Source organism: Hyposmocoma kahamanoa, unplaced genomic scaffold, assembly GCF_003589595.1.
Source record: "Hyposmocoma kahamanoa isolate Upper Pololo Valley unplaced genomic scaffold, ASM358959v1 215, whole genome shotgun sequence".
NCBI lineage: Eukaryota > Metazoa > Arthropoda > Insecta > Lepidoptera > Cosmopterigidae > Hyposmocoma > Hyposmocoma kahamanoa.
In genome coordinates this window covers 1,809,079-1,836,812 of record NW_020653736.1, presented here as the reverse complement: position 1 = coordinate 1,836,812, position 27,734 = coordinate 1,809,079, and the positions used below count along the sequence as shown (strand labels likewise).

General features: G+C 37.4%; 1 protein-coding gene across 1 annotated transcript; it reads right to left on the bottom strand.

Moving 5' to 3' along the window:
• Positions 1-346: 346 nt before the first annotated feature.
• On the bottom strand, positions 347-27,734 carry LOC113227734 (activin receptor type-1). The gene is made up of 11 exons (XM_026460721.1): positions 27,608-27,734; positions 26,031-26,142; positions 17,869-18,063; positions 16,894-17,106; positions 14,779-14,879; positions 12,381-12,556; positions 11,888-12,073; positions 9,455-9,601; positions 7,885-8,066; positions 2,505-2,715; positions 347-1,075 (listed from the first exon to the last, which is right to left on the bottom strand). The coding sequence occupies exons 1-11, from the start codon at positions 27,702-27,704 to the stop codon at positions 923-925; spliced, it is 1,773 nt and encodes a 590-aa protein (XP_026316506.1). The 5' UTR covers positions 27,705-27,734; the 3' UTR covers positions 347-922.

Genomic DNA, 27,734 nt, shown 5'->3' with positions numbered 1-27,734 from the left:
GTCTCTGCCTACTTCAGTGGGATGAATATTCAATTTTGATCAATATACTAGTAATAATGAAAACTTGTTAAGTAACATTAACCGACAATATGTGAAATCATTAAAATCAGTTTACATAATTATTAACAGACTTTAAAAAAGGAGGAGGTTCTCAATTCGTTTGTTTTTTGTATGTGTGTGTATGTTACGGAATTACTCCGGCGATTGTGAACCGATTTCGATGATTCTTGCTTTGTTGGAAAGAGGGTACGTCATTATTGGTCCCGTTTGAATTTGAAGAAAATATTAATAAAGGGTGGCAAACTAGGGGATGAATCCGGTTTCGCGCACTTTCCGGTAGCCGAGTGTCAACATTTTAGTTTCAGTTTGTATGTACATACATATAAGCAAAGTTTGAAGTCGTTTCCTTTTTGTTTTAATAAAAATTACTTTTTAATTACATATAAAACTATGTCATGTTAAGGCCATACATCTCACAGACTTAGAAACATTATTCCCTTTCCCTTTTTAATGGTTAATATCACTGTAGGACCATATCCACCAGTGGTATTGTTGGGAATAAAGATCACATCACGAATAGCTGCCACTACACAACGCCATTGTACCAATTCCGACATCACCAACTTATATGTGATATAACAAAAACGGTACTAACGGTATGACTTTGAAAAGCGTCAAATTTTTTATCAAAATTTCAAGTACATATAAGATGATGATGATCAGTTTTAACATGTTGTTTTCGTTGAAATTTTTCTTCAATATAAAGTCGAAAGAACTATTATTAGTTCATCTGTCTATAGTAAAGTTTGCTTATGGCACGGGTGTCAACTTACATTGGTCAAATATTAGACCAATTGGTCTTCATACGTCATAATTCTGTGAATTTTTAATGATGCATTCTCCATTAGATACCATAGTACCTTCAAACAGAGACCTCATTTTCGTCGTTGAGGTGTATGGAGTTGTCATTCATGGCGAGCTTGAGCAAGGTCTTCTTGATCCTGAGCGCAGGTAGTCGCACCGATGGGTTTTGATGCCAGCATTCTTGCATTAACTTCGCTATGCCTACCATTGTCTGGAATAGCAGAAAAACGATAAAGGTGATTATATTAAAATAATCTAGGATGATCCCTGTGATTGTTCATAAAAATCTACACGATATATTATTGTAACGACGTGGATTAATTTAATAACTTTAATAGCCTCACTCTTAAATGAATAGCTTTTGCTTAAGCAAAATTAAATTAAAGTAGAAATGACACCAAATCTGTGTTTATTTGTGAGAAATGCACGAAACAACATTATTATTTTTCTAAAAATCATAATTATTTTACGACATTGTTCAAAGGTTACTTCGCAACACTGTATCTGTTAGAGATGAGATATATCGATAAAAAAAAGATTTCGATAATTTAATGAATAAATAAATAGTGCGGGTATTAATTCTTAAAGTATTAGTTTTAATCATATGCAATGAATTAACAAGTGAATGTTGCTAGTTTTTTTAAACTTTATAAAACTTTATATAAACAATCACAAATTACACCCAAACTCACGAGAGAAATAAATGTAGGCCATACAAATATTTCTTCCGGCCCGGAAATCGAACCCGGGATCGCTGTTTGGCAGACAAGAAGACAACAATAGTAACCGTTCGGCCACTGAGGCAGTTAGCTAAATTAATGGTCGTAAGTTAGTTAAATTAATGATTTATTATTATGATAAATCGGTGCCTTACTTTCTCAAACTCGTGTTTTTGTTTATTTATTGTATTTATTACATTTAAAAGTATTAAAAAACAAAACATTCCAGTATAACATAAACTTAACTAAGTTTTTCTGTATACCGCTCATTCGTTGTACAAAAATATTTCTATGTGTAGTGTGCGCGTTCGTACTCCTTCGTGTTGACATTTCGTGGTGTGCGTGAGTTCGGTAATATAGGGTGTCAATAAACTTAAAATTTTGTACATCCTACTGTTGAACACGGATATAATATATTAATTCTAATATAATATAATATAATATAATATAATACAATATAAAATAATAAGTATAATAAAAACTTTTTCGTAAGTGTTATATGGAGTTAGTATGCATAATATTGTTAATTAAAGTTGAACAGGTATAATATTTCTTATAAAGATAGTCTTATAAAGAGTGGTTATTCTGGAGATGGCAAAGCTTTCTGTTTATTTTAAATTTCTTATCAAGGGGGTTAACTTGGATACATTACTTTATGAATAGGTAAAAGCTAGTGTGTAGTGAAATCAGTTAACAATATTTGTACATAGAATCCAATTTTTGCATTTCAATAACTGCGTTTTAAGATACGAGTTTGAGAAAGGAAGGCGACGAAATGTCAAAATTATTAATAACAAAGATCGAACACTTGGAAAAGTTTTTTCGATCGATCCGGCTGGATTCGAACCAGCCCCCTCTGCCTCTGCCAATTACAGAAAAAGTAACGCCTGAACGCATGAACGGCAAGTTCGGAGTACGTACGGGGTGCGGGTCGTCGGGCGGGTCGGGGCGCGCGCCGTCCACGCACACGATCTTGCGCATCTCCTCGAAGCTGGGGTCGGCGGGCACGAGGTCGGCGAAGGGCGCGCGGTACTCCCGCGCCGGGAACACGCGCCGGGCCACCTCCCACGCCACCAGCCCCAGCGCGTACAGGTCGCACTTGCGGAAGGCCTCGAAGCACGACAGGTCGATGCTGCGGACAAGAGCGATCAGGACCCCGACTCGGAACTCTTCGATGTCGTAACCGAATCGTTCGATCGCAGCGTTTGCGGAGGTAGTCAGTGAAACAGATTATAAGAAAAATGAAAATCCTTTCATACGCATTTGTAAGACTTTAAACAAACAAGACTCTCTTTAAAATAACAAGAGATTTGCATATTACATTCTTATTTTGTAAACAATAGGACGTTCGGTAACTTTCATTCGATAACTGTGTTCTGTATAACGTTTGTAGCCTTTGCCGGTCGAGAAGTTCGAGTAATCGTACGGGTGTGACAGTTTGACGTTCGATTCGGGTGTTGTGAATAAAAATGAAAAGAAACCGTACGATATCAAATCGAATCTCAACTCACACATTCATCGTTCGAAACACTACAAAACATCGCGTCGAAACGCCATTTAAACTGTTTGAAAACCATTCTGCCAAATCATTACGGTGACAACTGCGCTCCGATCACACCACCGAATGGAACAGCCCCCATTGTTAGAGATATTGTCTTTATTACAATAAATACAGAAAATTTTTGGAAATCGGAGACGTACATACAGGTCAGTTGTTGGCGCTGTACTATTTCAGCTTTCTAATTTGTGATTTCAACGCAAATGAGAATTGATTTTTAAAAGTGATATAAAGCCCATTTGCGTGGCGACTTGCCAGGGATGGATGGTCCTTATTTCGTCTCTATTTCTGATTATATACTCGACGCTACAAAATCATGATATTGATTGGTCGTAGTTTCAAATTTGAAAAGAAATAACAAATTGTGAATTGCTAATATAATTTAAACGTTACCCTGTTGGCACACCGTTGAAAGTTCAACACCATCAATACCTATTATTGCAAGTTATGACGTTTTGACATTATATTGAAATTACAATCAATGTGCTGCCATCTAGCTGTTAATTGCTGAACGACGACGAATTGGTGTTATTAATTTAGTTCTCCAAACAAGAAGCGACCATATTACAAGGGTATAAGCTTTACTTACGTGTCTTGTAACAAAAAAAAATATTTCAATAAACAGAAAATTTAATGATATGAAATACCACCACGGGTACTCTCATTTTTGTACTCCAAAACAGCATAATAAGGCATTTTTCTAGGACTTTACAGATTTTGCACGAAAGAATGACAAAACCATACCATACAAAGCGAAAATGGCTGACTGCGGTCTGATAGGTCTTACGATACCTTTAGTTGGCACGCTTCAGACGCTCACTAACCACTTCTACTGTATTCATTATTCTGTGGCTACAACATACGCGACCGACTTCTTCCTTTACTGTAGTCTGTCTTTTGAAAATAAAGTGAAATGACAATTCATTGCGGGAAAGTGTTGCCCACTTGCGAGCAGCTAGTGATTTCTGTCGATAAATATTCCATCGCCCATCGACTGAATGTTGCTCGTGTTTATTTTTTGTTTTTATATATTATAAACACCAGGCACAACACTTGTCCCTCAAGCGAGCTTTAAATTGCAAAACACCCTGGAGACATACACACATCAAAAAAAGTTTGCGATCACTTCGAAAAACTGAAATCTTTTTTGTTACTGTAGATTATATTATGATTTTTTCTTCTTTTTAGATTCTTTATTTAAAAATAAATTAGAACATAAAACAATGACCCCGTTCAATTGTTTTTTCATATAAAAAGGCTTTCAGTCCTAGCTTACGCTCATTCAGAAATCTGATTTAGTCAATTATAAGCGATTCAAGATATTTTTCGCGGAAAGTTGTGATTGAAAAAATGCCAAGAGGATTATCAGAGGTTTTACGAGCTAGAATAGTAACTTTGAGGGAAGAAGGATACACCACGAGAGTAATAGCACGCAGACTTGCTATATCCCAATCCTGTGTCGTGGCTACGTTGCAGAGGTATCACGGAATGGGGAATTTAGCTGACCGACCCCGCAGCGGTCGCCCAACTGTTTTGACAGCTGCCCAAAAGCGCTATATTAGATTGCTGGCAGCCCGTGATCCAACAATCAACGCCACTAAAATAAAAGCAGAAGTCAGGGCCGCCTCTGGGCTTGAAGTTAGCACGCAGACCGTTCGCAATTGCTTGCACCAGGCTGGATTACGAGCACGGAGGTCTTGGCGAGCTCCGCTCAATTCCAGGCAACGTCAACAACGAAGATTGCAGTGGGCTAGACTTCGGCAAAATGAAGAAGGTGAGGACGAAAACATTTGGCAAAACTGTCTCTTCGTTGACGAATCCCGAATCAGCACTCATCCAGATAACCGACGTGTCCGTGTCTGGAGAAGACCAGGCGACCGTGAAAGACAAAGAACTGCCACTGGAACAGTTCAGCAAGGCGGAAAATCGGTGTCCTTTTGGGGTGGCATTATGATTGGAGCTAGAACGCCTTTGATCCCGTATCGGGGCTTCATGACAGCAGACATGTACAAAGCAGTTGCTATTGATGATATCGTCAGACCATTCCGAGTAAACCATGGGCACCAATTTGTACTGGTCGATGATAATGCGCCCGCACATCGAGCTCAACGAGTCAATGCTGCTCTTCAAGAATACGATATCACACGATTAGACTGGCCTGCCGGCTCGCCCGACTTAAACCCAATAGAGCACGCGTGGGATGCTCTTAAACGAGCAGTATGGAACCGTGAGCCACGTCCCCAGACAGTTCCAGAGCTCAGGGAAGCCGCTATTGAAGAATGGGATAGGTTACCCCAGGAAATGCTGGATAACTTGATCCTCAGCATGCCCAGGAGGATCTTCGCATGTATTCGAGCCAGGGGAGGAGTTATTGAATTCACACCTTTTAATAATAAATTGTTGTTTAAGTTTAATTAAACAGTCTTTTTCTTTCTATGAAATTTCTATCACTATTACATTATGATTAATGGCTCAATTTTTTAAAATAAATAATAAAAAATAGTTTTATATTTTAATTTCAAACAGGGTATTCCTATTTAAAGAAAGCATACAACATAGATTTTTTCTTGATAAAGTTAAATTTAAAGAATTATAGGAGCTTATGCTATTGATCGCAAACTTTTTTTGATGTGTGTATGTTGACAAGTCCCATGTGCGTACAACCGGAACGTATCGCATTACTGCTTGGCGACAGAAAAAGGTAAGGCGACAGTACTTTTCTAGCCGAACTCTTTCACAAGAAGCTCTATTGCTACTCAATTACAACGTGTACTAACGTGCTATCTATACTCCGTCCAACCTTCCAACCTTTTCAACTCATCCGAAGAACAGAGTCTGGGGGGGCTACCCTCGATCTCCGTCCGAAACAATTACTGTCAAATAAGTAATCGACCCATCCTACGTAAAGTATCGTATGTCGAAATTGCCAAGTTTACAGGGGAGCGTTTTCAAGTTCTGAATTCACTGAAAGAGTGATCACCATAGATCATCTAACCGATATCTAGGATTTTATAATACTCTATGTAAGTAATGAGCTTTGCCGAATAAAAGTGAGAAATGCTAAAGTCACGTGTTATGTTCGTTTCAGTGACTTCAGAACTTTAAAACGCTTCTCTGTAAACTTGGCAATTTCGACATACGATATTTTACGTCGGAGGGGTCGTAATATTCGACAAAATTAAAAGACAAGTATCCAGTTTGAAGCTTCGTTCGCATCACGCGTCTTTTCATTTGGTCAAGTATTGCTTATTTGGCAGTAATTGTTTCGGACGGATGTCGGACGGAGATCGAGAGTAGACCCCCTGATGTGATTATACTACGAAAATATGATAAATGCATAATCTCGTTATTTAAAATAACGCCTATCTATAGGTGTTTCCATAATTTTTATATCTTATTTCGTTTCAGACATATGAAATCGAACACTGGTCGATCTGATATCCACAGCGAAGAGCAACGAACGAAATATAGAATGGTCTGAGAATAAGCAGTCTCGCACATAGGCCTTTGTTCTACGGATGAGTCGATTTATTATACTTTTGACAGTTCGAATTATAATCAATTGGTGATGTCCTAATGGGTTTCGGATTCGATTTATTTATGATAAAATTTTTATCGTGAACAAATGCGGGTTAAAAAAATAAGGTATTCCCTGATTGGAATCGTGATGTTGCCTTTGACAATTTATGAGTTCAAGAATTAATAATAATGTTACTGGGGATTCAAGTTCCCGTTCATATGGAGAAGAATCCGACGATTCATTATAATAAACAATAAGAATTTATTATAATTATTTATAATTTATTTCATTATAATTTATTAGACAGGTACCAAAATTTATCAATTTGAATAATCTTCGTTACATAATCTGTTGGCTAGATAAATATCGGATTGCATTTATTTGTCTATGGTTATATGTCAATAATTATGGAATTTCGGAGGCATGCACGTCATAAATCAAATAAATGCTTGGACGGAGTATAATACACTTTTTTTCTACTCTTGCACTGTAATCTGTCAATTATAATTTCATAAACCACATCATACAGGCGCTCTTTTTAGTTCTGAATCAAAATTGTATTATCTATGACATCCGCCACTAAGCTGAAAAATTTCATTATAGTTCACACAGAACTAGGAGTTTCAAAAAAAGAACGTCGTATTTTTGCTAATTAAAATAACAATTGGGATGTTACTCAAACGTTATACTGCCTCCTGCTTGGTTAAAGTGGCCTAAAAGTCTTGTAATAGAGTCATAAATCTTTATAAAAAACATTATTGGTTAAAACAAGGTTAAAATATATGCGGTATTTGGCCAGTTCTATCTCTTTGATTTTTAGTTTTATAGCGCTTGTTTGGTTTTTGCTTTTTTGCTTTGTCCACCCTAATAAATGGGTTAATTTTTACTAAAAAAAACTGCATTTGTTGTCATAGATTGTTAAGAAATACGTTAAATATTCGTTCTGTATCATTATATTATTACCTCGTAGAAAATGTATTGTATGCAATCATTACATAATTAGATCTTAAAATCTCGTACTTACTCGTGGCCTAAACACGGTGCTCGACAAAGCCTCGTGGCCTAAACACGGTACTCGACAAGGCCTTGTGGCCAAACACGGTACCCGACAAGGCCTCGTGGCCTAAACACGGCACCCGACAAGGCCTCGTGGCCTAAATGCGGTGCTCACTATGCAACGATTGCATTACCCCCTTAGTGAAAGGCGAGAGACTGGCACCGACCTCTGGTCCAGCATCTCCGGGCTCATGTAGCGCTTGGTGCCCTGGCGCGGGTTGTGCGTGAGGCGCTGCGCCACGTGCTGGCGCGTCACGGCCAGCCCGAAGTCGGCGATGCAGCACTCGCCGTTCACCTTCACCAGGATGTTCTTGGACTTGATGTCGCGGTGCGCGATGGCCGGCTTGCCCTGCAAGGTCACCACTCTTTATATATTCGTTTCGCTACTTAGTAATGTACGGGACTGTGCCCGTATTGTGCACAGTCCGGCTATTTGTCAGACGGAGTAAAATTACAGTTCATTGCGTAAAAGTGTTGTCAGACGATAAATCGCCCCTCCTACGTAAAGTATCGTATGTCGAAATTGCCAAGTACACATGGGAACGTTTTAAAGTTCTGAATTCACTGAAAGAGTGATCATCTAATAGATCATCTAACCGATGTCTAGGATTTATAATACTCTATGTAAGTAACGGGCTTTGCCGAATAAAACTGAGAAATGCTAAAGTGACTTTAGTTTAGTGTTACGCTCATTTCAGTGAATTCAAAACTTGAAAACGCCCCGTAAACTTGGCAATTTCAACATACGATACTTTACGTGGGAAGGGTCGATTTAAATTAGTTACTATATTTCATTATATAGTCGTTTCATTGCATATGTCGCACCGGCAATCGCGAAGCGGCGTAATTAGGAAAAGTAGTCGATTTTAGGAAAGAGACAAAGTAGATTTAAAATAGTACTAAAAGAACCGACCTCAAAAGTCATTCATCTCCTAGTTGTTAAGGTGTGTTGTGTCTCCTAGTAGTTAAGGGTGGCACCCTTAGACTTAGAGGTGGAATATTTTCTTCAACTTTTAATGGGACCACTACTAAGGTACCCTCTTTCCAACAAAAAAGAGCCATCAAAATCGGTTATACACATACATATATACATACATAAAAAAAACAGTACAATTGATAACTTCCTCCTTTTTTTAAAGTCGGTAAAGGCTGGTGCTAAAAATGAAAATATTGTATGATATACGTAAATCAGTACACAAGAGGTTATATTGTGTACATTTTTATGAACTGTCAGAGGGATAATCCGAGGAAATAACGAGGAATCATCTATAAATGGGAGCCTTCAAGGATGTTTCCATATTAATGCAGATATTTTTTGTGGATAAATATATTTTCACGAATCGTCCAGAAATGGTAATGTTATAATTGTAATACAAACACCGAACACTTAGAAAATATTCCAGTCATGGCCTGGACTGCTAGTCAAGTTACCTAACCGGGTGACGAAATACTTTCATAGATTTCTCATAGATGGCGCTACGGCTAAAAAGTCGTTGAAAATCAAATGCAAAGATCCGACAAACAAGCATATAGAAAAATTCGTGAGGTCGCTGGTTCGTTCCGTGGCTTAGTTGGCATACTGTCTGACATGGTTTGCTCGAAGAAGTCGTTTCAAATCCGGCTGACTCGAAGGAATTTTTTCTAAGTGTTCGATCTTTGTATTAATAATTATAACAAACAAGTGGAATAATTTCACAAAAAAGAATTGAATATCAATTCATTTAATGGTAATGTTACCTGTGTTCCGTGAATGTCGGTGTGTAAGTGCAGAAGCCCGTTGACGGTGGACAGAAGAATTACCATCATTTGATGCCGAGTAAGGGTGGTTCGGTTAAGATGCTCGTACAGCGACCCCAGAGGGTGGAAATGCGTTATCAACCAGAGCTGAAAAAGCAAGACATTATGTTTCAGTATCTCACATGTTTTAGATCATTTTGGACCTCAACGTTAAGAAATTAAGGTTTATCTTATATTCTCCAACTTAAGAGAGAAAGAGACCAACTTTTTTTCTTGTATCTTACATTAACCCTATGTGGTTACAGTAAGGTTAAATGTGTTTGTGGTGCAATTATCTATACTCTAGCCAAATTCGATGTAGAATGTTTAATAACAAAACGTTGCTAGGCAACCAATGATGGCATAGGAAAAGAACATTTTTTCAATGCTCATTATTAAGAGTTGCTCTGCCCACGGCCTGCTCCCTTAATTGGAATTTAAAAAAGGTAAGTAAGTAATTGGGTTATGTAGAAGTAATTTTACCTTTTTAATTTTATAAATTAAATTGTACAGTAAGTTATTCAATAAAATTTCTATCAACATTTTACCTTTAAAGTTACCTAGACAATTATTATAAAATTTACAAAATACCTATTGATACGTGTGATTTAGGAATAAAAATAAGTGTTTGCGTCCTATTAATATTTACTGCTAGATGATAGGTAATGGTAGATGAAAAGAAACAAAATTGTAAGATTTTATTTGATATTAATTTACACATTTAAAATCATCCAGCATCTATTTCCGATTCTGAACTTGAGAGAACTCGAATGTTTGCAATCTCTCTCTTCAAATCAAAAAGTCACTAGGGATGGCACAGTTTTACAAATAATTAATTACTGGTCATTTTTATGTCATTTTTAGGTGATTTGAAACTTCTGTTGAATAACATTCATTATAAACATGGCTTCAAGATTTAGTATTATCCACAATCTAGTTGAATTTCGTAGGAAATTATTGAAATTGTATAGTAACTGTGAAAGAGTTTGAGATGAAAACCCTAAAAATCATACGTTTTTGTTTGTTGACATTTATTCTACATCGAATTTGGCTAGAGTATAGAAACAGAATACGCTGAGTGCATTTTTCAAAATCAGTATAATATAGGAAATATGCTCTACTAAATAAAATATAAATTTCTTTGAATGAAAAATAAATTACATATCGCCTTTTGATGTGACCATAGGTTTTTATTAAAAAGAACATAAGGAATCACATTTATTTATGAAATAAAAAGGCTTAACTTAGTGATGTTTCAGTTTTTTGTCCAATCTTAATAATGAAGTGAATATTACGAAAAATGATAAGGATTTGTCGGTGCCAATTCTGGTCGTAAAATTGTTTCATAAAATTAAAAAGGTCTATAGGTTTATGTTTAGATCTCGTGTTTCTGGCAGGTTTTTGAAGCGAATCAAGCGTTTATTGAACTGGTTCGATTGATTTTGGTAAAAAATATATACAAAAACAATACATTACCATATTTAAAAAGAAATATGTCATAATGCATTAATCGGTTTTCGTTCTGACGCTCCTCACCATAGTCTGATCAAAAATCGATAACTTTATTATTAATTTTTTAAAATTTCGACGGACTGCACACTCGAATGCGATATTTAGGTTATGAGACATTGTTAATATATAATGCCAACAAATTGGCATACTTCGTTCAACTTTAGTAAACTCGACTTAGGTTTTTTTAAGTATGGTGCATTCTGCCTTCGGTAGTTTATGCCGTCACGGGTCATGCAATGTGTAACTTATGTTGTTAACAATATCGTTTACCGTTTTTAATCTATAAAGTTAATTTTTTAAAGAGCATTTCGTGGGAAGTGCTAAATCGAAATGGTTTCTATTAAAAACTTGTTTAATGTCAGTTAAGGCAGTTATTCACGAGTAAAACGATGATCGCAAGCAATTTGATTCCTGGTGCGACCAATTTAGGAGAAAAAGAAACGAACCTTTCTAAACTGGCTTTGTTGCTGTGGTATTCATAGTAGAAGGAATTTCCTAGTATAAGATCAAGCAATTGGTGGAGAAATAGAAAAAAAGAAATACATATAGGCTATACAAATATTTCTTCCGACCCGGGAATCAAACCCGGGACCTCTGCGTGGCAATCCGGCATAGTAACCGTCCGGTCACGGAGGCAGTTGTATATTATTAGTAAAGGAGGATCAGGACAATGGCCTTGCCCACAATTGAGTTCAGAGTTTTGGTAAAATTACAGGCAAACTTATGTCTCAGGGTGACGGGCGCAATGGCAGTGCCCCTCAGATCTTTGCGCCGAGTGGTATTGGAACTATTATTGGACAGGCGTGTCACTTACCACCAGACGCACGACTCGTTCGTCCCGTCACTGGGTGTCATAAAAAAGTTAAAGAATGCAAGACCGACCTGCGTGCAGCTGTTCCGGCTCGTCATGTCGCTGCCGATGTAGCCCACGATGTTGTCGTGCCGCAGCAGCACGGTGCTGAAGACCTCCGTCTCGCGGCGCCACGAGGCCTCGTCTCGTGAGAAGAAGATTTTCACGGCCACGCTGTCCGCGTACCACGAGCCGCGCCACACCTCGCCGTAGCGGCCCTGGGGACAGCGATAGGGGTCTCGAGTTCAAAGAGTCTATCCTCCTGAGGTCCCGTGTACACCAAAATGTACATAACACTATTCCTATGCTCAAGTAAATGCTCAGTTTACATTGTAATGAAATGGCATACTTTGCCGTTATACATTCTATACATATAATAGTCCGCTAGGATGACAGACGCATTGGCAGTGCTCCTAAGGTCTTTGCAATTTTAAGCTCTGAGTGGCACTGCAACTGGTGTGGATAGGCGAGTCGCTTATGCTTATAAAAAAAATTTAGAAGACCTGTGTTGAACAGTGGACATACCTTCCCGACGCAGTCGATGAGCGACACCTGCTTGGCCAGCGTGCGCTGCACCATCAGCGGCAGCCCTGAACCGGATCCTGAGCTCACTGAACACTCCAGGTACTCCCGCAACGTCGAGTCCCCTGCGGGTACAGCCTTCAGCCCGTTGCCGTTGCCCGTTTGGGATCCGTCCATGCCTGCGAAATACATCGATAGCTTTCTAGAATAACGGCTTATCTCAAAATCTCCTGTTTATGTATATAATAATAATCAGAGATCGGAATTGGTGGAGTTTTTTACCTAAACTTCGAGAAACATAGACAGAAAATGGAGACTGCCTTACGTCAACATTTTTAGGTCCTATTTATGAGCAATTTTTGCACATCTTCTGACACGTGTAAGTAGTGAATAGGCAGGTTTGGGCGCGCCTTTAGTGTGCATATCTATAAAAGATAGGTCTAATGTCTAGTGATTCCAAGACTGGATCGATTAAGATTTTGTAACGATGGGGCACGGTATGGTCCCTTACAAAAAATACACTAAACTATTAAATTTATGGCTAAATATGATATGACAATATTTAATCAGGATAATAGGATCTTTGATTGGCATTTTTTTAAGAGAGGTATCGTGAAAAAAATCCAATGTCCTCAATATCGCTGATCCGACCCACTGTGTCGCAAAGTTAAGATAAATATAGTCTACCTACCTGTTCCCAATTACGTCACTTTTTAATGTAGATACTTAAGTAATTTCCCGAATCCCGAACAGGTCTAGCACCTAAAGATATTGTCGTAAGGCAGTCTCCATTTTCTGTCTATGTTCCTAGAATTTTAGGTAAAAAAACTGTACCTATTCCGATCCCTCTAATAATAATATATCTTTATTTATCTCCACAATACAAATCAAAGTAACATTACAGTAGAGAACATATTATTACATACGCTTATCCAGTCTCCCACAATACGAGTAATGTATTGTGGGAGACTGGAGCCCAAACTAAGCAGAGCTTGTAATATGGGTCTCCCGGCACCCAACCTCTAGGATGTCATGTTAGTAGTATTAACTATAAGAGTATTGAGTAAATATATAATTTACACCAAAATAATAACTAAAAAAATTGTGTATGTGTGTGTGTGTGTGTGTGTGTGTGTATGCGTGTGTGTATTTGACGTTGAGAGATTTGTACAGAGTTGTATTGCAAAAGATATCTAGTCAAGTTTAATCAGCAAGGTGGTTTAAAAACAGCTGCACAATATGTAAATTGCTAAGTCGACGAATCGTATACAGGCACACGTTGTCACGCGACTGTTTTAAACAATAAGAAGCTTTGTATGTATTTTCACAATAAAATTTAGCACATTCTGAGTGCTGTTGTGTAAAGAGGCAAAATAAAACCTAGTTTAGTTTAAATAAATAAAATCGGCATTATTTGACAAATTAAATTAGAAACAATTTAAAAATTATATAAATACTTATAAATAAAAAACAGCAACAGAAAACAAAGAAGGAAACATATTATATTAAATAAAAAATATTAAATAGTTAAATAAGCAACAAAAAGCTTAAATTTGTGTTCAATGATATCCAATTATTCTTTGTGAAATTGCTCAACTAGTTTGTTATAATTACTAATACAAAGATCGAACACTTAAAAAAAATTTCCAGGCAGGGCTGGTAGCTGTAAAGTTACCTAACTGGGTGACGGAACACTTTCATAGATTTCTCAAAGATGGCGCTACGGCTAAAAAGTCGTTGAAAACCAAATACAAAGATCCGACAAACAAGCACATAGAGAAATTCGTGAAGTCAGCTGGTTCATTTCGTGGCTTAGTTGGCATACCGTCTGACACGGTTTTCTAGAAGACGTCAGTTCGAATCCGACCGGATCGGAGGATTTTTTTATTTTTTCTTAAATTATAACAAAAAACTTATTAATTGTTAAAAATAAAGGAACCGACTTCAAACTTTATTATCGGTTACCCAAAAGTGGTATTATATTTACTTTAAGTTTAAATGGGATCACTACTGAGGACTGAGACGTATGCTAATTACTAATTTCACCATAAAAGAATTCAAATTCACATTGTGGCGGGTACTCAACTGGCTTATATTCCTACATATAAAATGTTTTTGTTGCTATATATTCTGATCTGTAATCTGTTGTTATACGTGAGGCGCACTATAAGTTTTGCTCGTTCCGCAAAGAAAACCATCCTACGAATTTTCACGAGTTAAATCCATGGCGATGTAGACAACCAATTTCTAAAAAGACGTCACAAAGTTCCATTTTCAAATGTGGCAATTACTTTTTAAATATTGTTTATTTAAATGGCCAGTTCCGGAAACGTATAGTGCGCCCCATGTAGGTACCTTATCCAATATAATAAAAAGAAATATGATTTGATAATGTACATACCTTCATAATAGGCGCTGGTGACGTGGGGGCTGTACACATTACTGGAGAAGTAGTGCGAGTCGGGGCCCAGTTTGTGGTGAGCCGCACGGGAAACGCGAAGTCTGCAATTTGGATTTGGGACAATATTATTACTTTGATTCTCAAAGTATAATTGATCTATTGTAAATGTGCACTTTTTACGTTTTATATACATATATTCTTCCTGCCCTTATCCAACGCTAGGTGAGGTCGGCACAACATGTATTTTTCTTCTACTCTCCCCTAACAGCCGTCATTTCCATACTCACACCTTTCTTACCCATGTCATCTTTCACACAATCCATCCATCTTTTCTTTGGCCTTCCTTTCCCCTTAAATCCCTCCACATTCATACCAAACACTCTTCTCGTCACATGACATTCTTCCCTCTGCATGACATTTTCAACCACGCTAGGTAACCTATTACTTCTCATCTTTTCCGTCCTTGGCGCCACTTTCAAATTTGCCCTGATGTACTCTGATGTATTGTTCCTGATGTCTGAGGTCTGATGTATTGACGTGTGTTAAAAATATATTATATAATATAATTCCACAAGAGGTCATAAGCAATATCCTCGAAAGCATGCCTAGAAGAATACAAGCTGTGATTTTGGCAAGAGGAGGCCGCAACAATCATTAAATTGTTACCATTTTTCCTTTACATTATTAAAAAAAAACAAAAATCTTTTAAGTTTTTATTTTACTTCACGAGTAGTATTTTACTGACCACTGACACTAGAACGACATTTTCTAATTGAATTAATCGAAATTAATAGAAAAAAATTTGCTCAAACCATTTTCTGTATATTCATTTTTAAGATTCTGAGGATACTAGTTAGTTAAATAATAAAATTTACTGCAGGTGACAGTCAAATATTTATTTGATCCCCTATTTTCATAATTGTCAAATCTTGGTTCCGCGCTCCATTCAGTAGGTTAGGTTAGTGTATGAAAAAGCATGCCAGAACCGAATTTGCTCGCGTTTCCGAACATGGTTTCAGGTTTTTTAATGCTCATTTGTCTGTCACAGGGATCATCCTAGATTATTTTTAGTACAGTAATGAAACTGTAATGAAATCAAGTGAGAACTTCTCCACAAATTACATTAAACGTTCTTTGTTTCTTATGTGACCACAGTAAAGCTGAGAAAATTGTCGTAAATAATTTTTGATTTTCTGACTGGGTATAATAACGACGCATCTGCACAACTACAACCTTTGAAAGATTCTACGAGTTGATAACATTTTGCCTTATTATTTTCACATATTTTTTGCTTATCACCACTGGTTATTTAGTTCATAGCAAGTTTCTCGATTTTCTTTGAAATAATTTCTAATACAGTAATACCCCGCTTTGCGAGGGATGCGTTCCGGACAAAATCGCGTTAAGCTAAATTCGCTTAAAACTGGGTTGTTCTTTTTTTTTGTGTGGCCCGGCTGGTGCAATAGTTTTTTGGTCGCCCTAGGGCCCTAGGGTCTCTAACATGGCCTAACGACGGCTACCATGGATAGAAGGGGAATAAAAAGCTAAATATTGCTATTCGAACGAACCCATCTTTTCTAAAACTTTATATCCTTCTCCAAACTCAGGCTCGCTTTTTTTCTTAGCCGGTGGCGTCATTGTTCGTAAAAATTATCTTTTACAATTCCCTTGATAACAAACAGTACCAATGTGGTTACAAATTAACTACCTACAAAAAAACTAACTACCAACAAAGAATCACTTCTGATAATGCAATTTTAGTAACTGAGACGCTGTTGAAAATCGCGTTACAACGTTTTTGCTGTTGATGCACCACACCGCGTTATCCTCTAGGCGATAGCTGAAAATCAGTGCGTTGCTTTTGGGCAACACCCGTGAGCTATGGCCTGTTTGGCTTGCTGCAGCGTTCACAACTTGCTTTTAATTAATTAGCAGATATATGTTCTTTATTATGTCTATTTATTTGATTTCTTACCTTTTTGTTATTTTATGTTTTGTTTTGCGTTTCTTTGTTTTTTTTTCGTTACTTCTTGTTTCATATTCTTGTGGAAAGTCGATAAACGTGTAGTGTCTATCAACTTATCTATTACTGTACCGCTTTCGCTGGTGCCTTACCTGTGCATCCTTCTGAGCACGAAGACGGCCACGACGGCCATGAGAGCCACGGCACCCAGCCCCCCGGCCACGCCGGCCCACGTGTGCCAGGCCTGCGCCGCCAGCGGCTCCACGGCCGCGTCGCCGGGCAGCGACGGAAAGTCCCCCGCGTTGCACAGGTTCCCGCGGCAGCAGCTCACGTTGTGCGTGCCGCCCGCTTGGCGTTTGCGTACGCTGCAATAGGACGTTACCGTGAGTCTGCTGTTATGATTAAATGTTTTATACCCGATATACAGGGTGCCTCACGTTTGCCCGACACGGAGGGAGATTACTATAAATATTAAAAATAAGTAATTAATAAAAAAATAGAAATCTTTTACTCTCGGACACCACATACAGTAATTAGTAGTAGTAAGCTTATATTATATTAGTAAGCATTGATCACAGGGAATGCATTACAAATTTAAATCTACAAAATCATAATCTCAGCAAGTACTAAAAAAAAAAAGTAAAAAGTAATTCGTCCGTTAGTTTGCCACCTTTAGAGGTGGAATATTTTATTCTAATTCAAATGGGACCAGTACTGAGGTACCCTCTATCCAGCCAACAAAGAATCATCAAGAGTTATCGCATATAGATTAAAATATAAACTGAATTTCTAAACAATAATTAAATGAAATAAAAATTCAAATTAACAAATAATATTAATATTGCATAGGGTATTTTTATTTTGCGAAACCCGTGACAATATAAAAAAGTATTCCCATATTGACCCGACCGGCCTCGCTAAGCAGTAATGCTACTGTGGTGAATTTACAGGCACATGAGACTTGTCAACTTATGTCTCAGGGCGACGGGCGCAGTGGCAGTGCCCCTCAGATCTTTGCGATTTAAAGCTCTGAGTGGCATTGCAACTGTTATGAACAGGCGTGTCGCTTACCATCAGGCGCACGATTTGTTCGTCCCGTGACAAGGTAGCATATAAAAAAAACATACCCAGTTTGATGAGATGCAGTGCGGCATGTGAAATGGTAATGCTCGTCTTGATTGCTGCAGCCGCGGGAGTAGGTCACGACGTCGCCATCACGCACGCTAGACTTGAAGCAGAATAACGCCCCGTCACACACGGTCACGCGTGACGAGTTGTCGCAGTTCTCGTGCTCGCAGTTGTAGCATTGGTAACGGGGTGAACTGCCAGAGGAAATTATTAATTAATTTCATTACAATAGGTGTTTACGTGCAGTTGTGTAACTGTCAAGTGACCTGGACCCCGATTCGGAACTCTTCGATATTTTAACCGAATCGCTCGATTGGATATCGTTCTCGAATCGAAGGGCGCTTTCCTAGCTATTCTAAACATTCCGAAGTAAACGTACGATTCGGATTCGGCTATGTCATCGTTATCCAACAGCGTTTACGGAGTTAGCCGGTGAAATAGATTATAAGAAAATTGAAAACGAAATGAAAATATTTTTTTAAGACTCTGACTGCCTAAAATTTAGGAATGCATTAATCTTGCATTAAAATAAATTAATAAAATTGAACAAAATCCAGACTTTATTTAAAATAATAAGATATTTCCATATTACATTATTGCTTCGTAAACAATAGGACGTTCGGTAACATTCATTCGATAACGTTTTTATTTTTATTTATGTAGTTTATTATATTTCTTTGTCATTCTCTCTTGCCCGCTTACAACCTTAGTTTTCAATGCTCTGGGTTGGCTGGAAGATATCTCTTTTAGGAATTTGCTCACTAGCTGTTAATCTAATATTTCTGTTGTATTTATTTGGTGCAATAAAAAATATATATAAAAATCATAGTAAAATAAAACAAATATGGTAACTCCACACAGTAACGTGGTTTGTACGTGTGCGCGCCCGCCGCGTGCTTTGTACGGACGGACACATTCGTGGAATCTCGCAATGCACTCGCGTTGCACAGTGATGGTCGTTACACGCGCCTTTCACTATTATGGGATTGTGAGCGTCCATACTAGAGTTGTTGCAGATGCAGATTTTAGGTACAGAAAAACCCGCGTAAAATATACATCCTTACTGAATCTATCTATACACATGAAAAAAGCCTTCTATTTTCTTTGGTATTGTAATAAAATATAATTCAGATTTTGTGACATTTGTTAACAATTTTCAGACTCTTGTTTTACCCTTCTTAGACTATGCGGATTCCCGCTATTTTATTATCTTTTCGGTTTCAATTCCGGTTTCTATTATCACTCCTTCACTGTTCATGCGGTCAGGCTTTGGAATCTGTTCACGAAAATACAACGTTGGCTACTTTTGAATTGAGAGTTAAGGAGCATTATTTATCTACTGTTCCATCCATTTTATAGGTATTTTATTATGAAATATGTATCTAGTTTATAGTAGTTTAATGTTATTAATATTGTATTATATAGTTTTGTTTTTTAAGCCCGTTATTGTAGTTATTTTGTCCTGTATTTAAGTCTCCAGGAAGAAATTTCTTATAGAAATAAGCAGTACCTTTTGTTTGTGTTATCCTTTTATGAAATGTAATCTGTGATTTTCCTGTGCAATATTTCAATTTCCAATTAAAACAATCAATCTGCCTAGACTAAGCGTTGTGGAATTTTATCAAAGTTATATGATAAAAACAACACTACCGTCCGCTGTGAAGTGACAAAATATTTTTTTGAGATATCATAAAAAATCATAAAACAGTTTTAGAATATATTCATATTATTTGATGATATTTCAGCTATGTATCGTTAGGGTAAGTTCCGATGAGTAAGTAAGATAATTTTGTGCTCTATTTTTTGCTATTTAAAATGGTTATTTGACCATTTTTCACTTCGCCGCGTTTTGGTTAGCGGACGGCAGAACAGTTGAACTTGCAGTTTCGGTTTACACTCCGTTTCTAGAAGGATTATAATTTATTCCAGCATGCCTTTAGGCCATGACACGACTCGAAAATGCGCAACGACACGATATGCACATAAGGCACAAGTATTTACGTAGTTTACTTAATTTTCACTTCGGGACGCACACGTCCGTCACTTACTCGACGAGGGCCCATTGAAAACCAGCGCCACAGCCTAGTCTTGTTTGTGACTTTAGCTGAATGGGATTCTTTTGCATACACCACAGCCGAACACATGTCAGTATAGTGTATAAGTCTGGTAAATATAAGACAAAAAATTCTGTCGTTTCCCTCCATTTATGTTACTATAGTGTTTAGTACAGTATTTGTAAGAACTATGCTGTGGATCAGGGACTCAAGTACAATGCTAAAAAAAGTGAGCTCGAGTGTTCATATTTAAATACCTGGATCACTGGGTGACCGACGATCAGTCGGGTCTGGTGGACATTGAAAGGGGAGCCCTCGTTTATACGTTGGAGTAAAGAGGTCAAGTTAACGGTTTTAAAGCATGCTGTCAAACCTTCTACACATGTAGCCTTTGGGTGAAGTAGTAAGGTGACCCTAAACACTTTGAGGGTGCAGTATAATAATGCGTTTAGAATGTTAACGGGACTGCCGCGGCATTGTAGCGCATCAGGTAATTTCACGATTTTTATGAGATCGATTCAAATGTATACGATCCGCTCCGTGGATCGATTTTGAGGAATATGATCTATTACGATCTAAAAAATCGATACAAAGCAAAAAATCGTGCATCCCTTTGCGAAATTTGTTCTCCAACAATATCAACGTGTCGGGACCTTTTACTGGTCTAGCGGTCACAGCTGACTGAGATAGTAAAGTCGTCAACCAGTGTCTAATATTAATGCGAACCTTGTATGTCTAATATTAATGCAAAAATTGTATATTTATTATTATACAATTCTTATTCAGTTAACTTATTTTATGCTATTTCACAGTTGTTTTCGTAATACAACAAGTATTTAAATGGTACTGAATGAAAAACATATTCTAGTTAACGGATTATATCGAGCGCTGCACCTTGGGGTATCGTGCCCAGGGTTTTGGCATTTTTTCACTTTAAGTAACAAAGACTTGCTCTAGTAACTATAAGTTTTCTGGCCACTTGAGATTTTAATGTGTACTGAAAGCAACATAGCGAGGAGTTACTCCTGTGGTCTCCAAGGACAAGATTACACAGCAAACAACACAAATCAGGTATTTGATGACTAATTATATGGTATGGTGGGGTACAATACGCTAGAAGTGCGCAGAAACTTAGCGTTAATAGTGTACCTGTGGAAAATATTCCGAGGTATACTACATAATGCAATGCTGTTAGGAATATTAGGATTGTGTGTTCCTGATAAGTACGTGGAGCGACGTCGCCGGCCGCCGCTGTTACTGGTGCCACATGGGAGGACCAATCTATTGGCTGAGTGTCCCTTGACGCGCGCGTTGAGGACACTGAATAAAATAGCAAATACGATCGACCTATTCCACTGTTCTCTGAGTGAATTCACGAAGATAGCGCTTTACATATTATGTTATAGTCAGATATAGGTAGTTATAGTTATTGCTGGTCTATTGTATTGGGTATAACCTGTAAAAATAGATTAAGTGTGGAAATAAACAAATAAATAAAATTTATATTAATTTATTATAGCTTAAGAGACGATACTACCTCAGTTCGAATTAAATTTTTTCCTATAGTCCATTTGTTTAGGTACTTACTAAATGTAAACAATCTTGATACATCTTTTTATTGAAAGACATGCTTTACAAATCAATAGGTATAAAAATAGGCATGCAATTTCATATGAAGCTAAGTATTTGTATTTTGTATTTGAAGGTAAGAGAAAATCATTTTATAAATGTATATTTCATTAAATAGACATCTCAAGATTGTTTACATTTATTTAAGTACCTAAACAGATGGACTATAAATATTTTTTTTTATAAACGAAGTTAAAGCCCTTTCAAAAATGTATATTGTATACTATAAGTGTTCTATTTAGTTCAGTTGATATAAAAAAATATAATTGGTATATGTAAAGTACGTACTGAGTGAAGCGGTTTTCTTGTAAAATTTCGAGGTAAGCTTGTGTATTTTTTCTATCGTGAATTATTTCACGCATCGTGTTTTCACACCGTATCAGTGCATATCCTCAATTTTACTATATATTTTTTCCAGAGTGATTGATTCAACGCCTTTTTGAGGCATCGGCGTGCACCACTGGTGGGGCACGGACAACTCGCCTATCAGGCGGAGTGTACCGCCGGCGGTGAAGTACGAAATCCACCTTGAGAGCACTCTGAGTAATAGTCAAATGTAGGAGGAGTTTGATATAGTGTAAGTAAAACAAATTAATACCAAATCTATATTAACGAACTAGGCACCACAAAAGACAAAGCTTTAATTTATGAGACGGTGGATTACCACCGGTGATCAAATGAGAATCTGTCCCAAAAGACAATAAATTATGGTAATTTTTTTAAAGTGTTAAAATCTAACAAAACGGACGTTGACATCAATACGGTCACTAAACTACGGTCAACTTTCGGAAAATGGCGTTTAAAGATTATGAAAATAAGTTTATAGGTAAAAAAAAGCACGATATACGGACGTCGGGTCCGCGCTAAAAGGTGTCCGAACTTATAGGGCGTTAAAATCGTATACAGAGCGTCATTCACGCTTTAGTCTTCGTTTGTTCGACTGACAGCGAAGCAAGCAAAATTAGACAGTACTGCGATGACATTACAATTTGAATTCAACGTTTTAGCTTTTTCATATTCCTTTACATGTCACTACGTTTAAATAGGTTGACTTGGGACATTTTTTTCATGGTTTTTGTATTAGACCCATTTATTTGTAAGTCAATGATATTCGTTTAGTGATGGTACTGTTTTCAACGTGCGACATGCATTGTACATGTTATTTACGTTATATCTAGAAAGTCTAATTTAGTTTAGGCACAACAGCAAGTTACCTTTTATGGAATTTTTTCCTCCTTATTTTGAGTGGCATGTACAGAAGAAAAATACAAATTAATTAAACTATTTAAAAAAAAAGGACAGATATAACACAACGTATTTGAAAATAAAACTGCAATAATAATAATAACGTACACACTCAACATAGCCCCGCACTAGGGAAACCCTGGGTCGCGGGTGCCATGGATACACACATAAGACAACCACAAATTATACCCAAACTCACAAGAGAAATAAATGTAGGCCATGCAAATATTTCTCCCGACCCGGGAATCGAACCTGGGATCTCTGCGTGGCAGTCCGGCGTAGTAACCGTTCGGCCACGGAGGCAGTTGCAAACTAATATGACCCACGAATAAAACCCGGCAGGCTTAACATGAAGACAAAATCTCTACTGATGGCATCTATGAACATACTTGGTACTTGGTGCAACGGGCTGGTATCCGCAACTCGACGACAAGGCGCCTATTTTGCGTGTGTTATTTAATTGTTTAATCTATGAACATTACCGTAAGTACTACAATATGCGCTGTACCCATTGACTTACAATTATATGGACGTCGGGTCCGCGCTAAAAAGTGTCCGAACTTATAGGGCGTTAAAATCGTATACAGAGCGTCATTCACGCTTTAGTTTTCGTTTGTTCGACTGACAGCGAAGCAAGCAAAATTAGACAGTACTGCGATGACATTACAATCTAATTTAAATTTTTATATTCCTTTACATGTCACTACGTTTAAATAGATTGTCTTGGGACATTTTTTTCGTGGTTTGTGTATTAGACCCGTCGTCCATTTATTTGTAAGTCAATGGCTGTACCTTAATTGCATATTTTTGTGATATCGAGTGACATGTTGAATATGTCGCGCGCCGGGTGGTATGCGATACGCCTATAGTAGTCGCAATGTTACTCAAGGCTTTAAATCACACAGACCTGAGCATAGAACACTGCCACTGCACACATGAGCATCAGTAGATCTTCTTGTGAAAGGGTTTGTCCAGGGAAGTAGTTATCTATTTCTGCCGCCAAGTAGTAATGTCAGTATTACTGTGTTCCGGTTCTGAAGGGTAAGGGTGCTGGTGAACTTACAGACACATGGGACTTGTCAACTTATGTCTCAGGGTGACGGGCGTAGTGCCCCTCAGATCTTTGCAATTTAAAGCTCTAAGTGGCACTGCACCTGTTATGGACAGGCGTGTAGCTTACCGTGTAATCCCGTCACTTGGTGTTATAAAAAAAACACATTACCCTTCAACACCGGAACGCAGTAATGCTAATATTACTGTTTAAAAGTACGATGGTTGAATTCCCTGGGCAAAACTTTTAGCAAGTTCTACTGCTACAAAACGATACTACCGTTTCTCATCTATCCACTTATTATTTTTATGAAATTCACAATGGTTTGTTTTTAGCCAGAAATATAAACATAAAACGAAGAAAAGTAATAATAAAATTAAAAATAATAATAAAAGAAGTTAACACTTAATAAAATTCAAACAGATAAATCACAATACTATCTAACCAAATATGTATACAAAATCTTCGAGGCACTACGTGTTGGCTCCGACAAAACGTATTGAAACCACCCAACATTAAATGTACTGTGTAATAAATAACGCATAGAATGATAGTTTCATATCAAACGAACTGTCACAAGTGAGGCAAAAATCAAATTCATGTAGGCTAGTTTTAGTAGTAGGTTAATTTGCGGTTTTAGTGAATATTTATATAAAAGTTGAAACGCGTTACTTCCTTGTGGAATGTGATGTTAGTATCTATTTTATGTTTGTCTGACGTAAGGGTATTTTTACACTCATTTACCGCACATTTCGTCATTTTTAGCTAAAATTCTTGAGCTGTTCGCGGTGCAAGTTGACCTTGAGCACTGACGGCCCGCCCGCTCGTGTAGGCCCTTTGGGAGCGCTTCAATATGCCTCACTTAGCGTGTGCGGACTAGGTTTCTATGCGTTATTATTCTAAGCCTGTGCCTATCACCGCGCCCTGATAGGTTCCGTCCGAACACACTCCATGAGCAAATGATAGTTAATTATTTCAATTATTACACAGCTTTAGTGAAATGTGCGCAATTTGTACTTTGAATAAGTCACCGAACTTTCCATTGGTTAAAATAATCGCGTGACAATATCGGGCCGGTATGTCAGCGTCGTTTTTGCGCTCCAGACACGCCTCAAATGTTTTAAACAGTCATTCTGGTGAATAAGATAGCCCATTATTATTTTTTACACTACGCACAATAAAAACATAGCCACATGTGATCATACGTCCTTGTGATTTTATGACATGAAAGTCACGGGAAAGTGACGGGGCAAACAAGTCGTGCGTCTGGTGTCAAGCGACACGCCTGTCCAAAACAGTTGCAGTGCCACCAGAGCTGTAAATCGCAAAGATCTGAAAGATACTGCTGTCACTGCGCCTGCCATCCTGAGACATAAGTTGACAAGTCCCACGTGCCTGCAATTTCATAAGCATGCTTGCTCTTCAAAACCGGGCACTGTACATGCTAACATTACTGCTTGACGCCAGAATTAGCTGTGGTAGCAAATCTCTTAAGTCTTTCTCCTGAAAAGTTGTTATTTTGGAGATGTGACTCTTGTAAAAATTGTAATTTACATAGTGTACATAGATGCCCTCAATAAATCTATGGGTTGTAAAAAGTTGAAAAAATGACCTCACGAAAGTTATCTCTACAAGCGCTAGTACTAGTAAATAATAGTGCCTTAGTCAGTGGAGAGTAAAACATTTTCTTCTTGAGAGCCACCTATTTTCGGTAATGTAAAGCCTGCAGATCTCTCAAAGTATATTTTACCCAACATTACAATGGCAACACAACGAGAATAACTCTAATTTTTTATCTCTGATAACATAAATACCATTCAGAAGAGAAAATGATATTCAAAACTGTCATGTTTCATATTTTTTTGGTGTCGCATCTTTTCTACAACTAAATACTGATTTAAATGGGTATCCATTATGAAACAAACCGATTTCTATCAAAGTTAACCCTTAAATCAAATGTTGCTACATTCTTAAGTTCTAAACATATAATGGCAAAATATTTATCACCAAAAGCAAACACGAAGTTCACTTAATAAATATCAATGAAGTCTGTTATATGTTAGGCACATTCCCCTGAGAACAATAACCAAAATAATTGCACTTTTAAATGCCAATACAGACAACTTTAAGATACTAAAGGGGTTAGCTTAATCAATAATCATACATGGAAGTTGGTATTTACCTGGGGTAAAAATCTATCTTATTATTTGTATCATCTGTAACTTGATTGCGCTGGGCTGGTGCAGGCATGCTTGAAGAATCGTCCTGGTCCACTTCGAGACCTGGTAGTCCAGCTGAAAAGACAATGTCTTCTGGTTTAAACAGGTATTGGGAAGCTGAGAGCTTGCTAGTGGAGTAGAGAAAGATCATGAACTAACGAGTTACTTCTTTAGCTAGTGGTAGTTGTAATGGTTAATTTTAACTGCTTATTTGCAGTTTAACTGCCTCCGGGGCCGATCAATACCATGCCGGACTGCCACACAGAGGTGTCAGGTTCGATTCCCGGTCCGGGAAAAATATTTCTGTGGCCTACATTTATTTCTCTCGCGAGTTTGGGTGTAATTTGTGGTTGTCTATATATGTGTCTATGGTGTATGTGTACATTAATATAATCAGCATTTATGCACTATGCTGAAGACTCACAGTGATCAAACTGTTGAAGTTGTTATTTTAATTGTTGATATTTAAATTTTATTTGTACATCCACTGCTGGAATATCAAGTGTGAAACCCTTATTTCCGAAAAGGTATAAACCTTCTAGAAAGCTTATAGAGCAAAGGAACCAAGATACTACAAGCTGTTCTGTTTGTCGCAAATCCTACGATGAGATCGCTCCTGACTAGACTAGAGGAAAGACTTTCATGGTGGCCTGACCAAGCAGTACAAAATCATGGTATGCTAAAAAAGACAGTCCTATCAGTTTTTAAAAAAAGTGTGAATTAAATGTAATGTTTATCATCAATACATAAATTAAAATTAATAAATAGACATCAGCAAAAGCTGCCTGTCGATAATCGAATAAATAAATATTTACATCCTTTCAATCAATTTAACTCAGTTTCCCAAAATGGTCTGGACCAACACTAGTGGGCGCTGGAGAGTCCTAAGGGGGCGGTAAGGGGTGGGAAGATTTGTGGTTGATGCTGTCCAGTGAGTGCTACCGAATTTTTTTCATTGTGATTCTTTAGTGTTAGTTGGTGTAGAAATTTTTAATCCTGTTTAGGTGGCCGGTGAGCCATAAAAAAGTTTGGGAACCTATGGTTTAACTGATGGGTCCTACCGAAAACGTTTAAATAAATGAATTTTAAGCACAGTAAATAATATGGGTCAAATATGCAAAGTAAATAAACTTCCAAAATCAACAAACTAATGACGTCAATTCGTCATAGATGAAGCAATAGATACTTCCGCCTGCCTTGAAGATAGATATAGATAGACAAACTTCACAAAACTATTCCCTAAAAAAACAGCCTCATGTCTAGCAAATCAAATGAAAGAAAGTATTGTTTTATTACGATTTTAAGAACAGTTTAACATGCAATAACATTCCACAATGACGTAAATGTTGTTGTATATGCTGTACAAGACGTTTACAATTTATTATTATACAAAACAATAATAAAAACACGAGAATTGGGACGAATTATGAAAGCGATGTTGTTTACATATTAACCGAGGGGTTTAAGCACTAAAATGTTGTGCAAATGCACAGAAAATCGTGGCAGTCATTATGAGATAGATAGTGTGATAAAAACTCACCGCAACAGGCATTTATAAGCAAAAATGTAAACAAGTATCCAACAATGACAACGTCCGCCATTCTTCGCTCATCATAACAATATACTGCGGAGATCATGTGCCGTACCCGTATAGAAATAAGAATATT

Bases quoted from the DNA above. Each gene is read 5' to 3' on its own strand.
- LOC113227734 (XM_026460721.1), bottom strand. From the start codon at position 27,704: ATGATCTCCGCAGTATATTGTTATGATGAGCGAAGAATGGCGGACGTT. The intron at 26,143-27,607 runs GTGAGTTTTTAT...TTGTCTTTTCAG, and splicing joins GCTTATAAATGCCTGTTGCG to CTGGACTACCAGGTCTCGAA. The intron at 17,107-17,868 runs GTATGTTTTTTT...GTCCTATTGCAG, and splicing joins ACTGCATCTCATCAAACTGG to CGTACGCAAACGCCAAGCGG.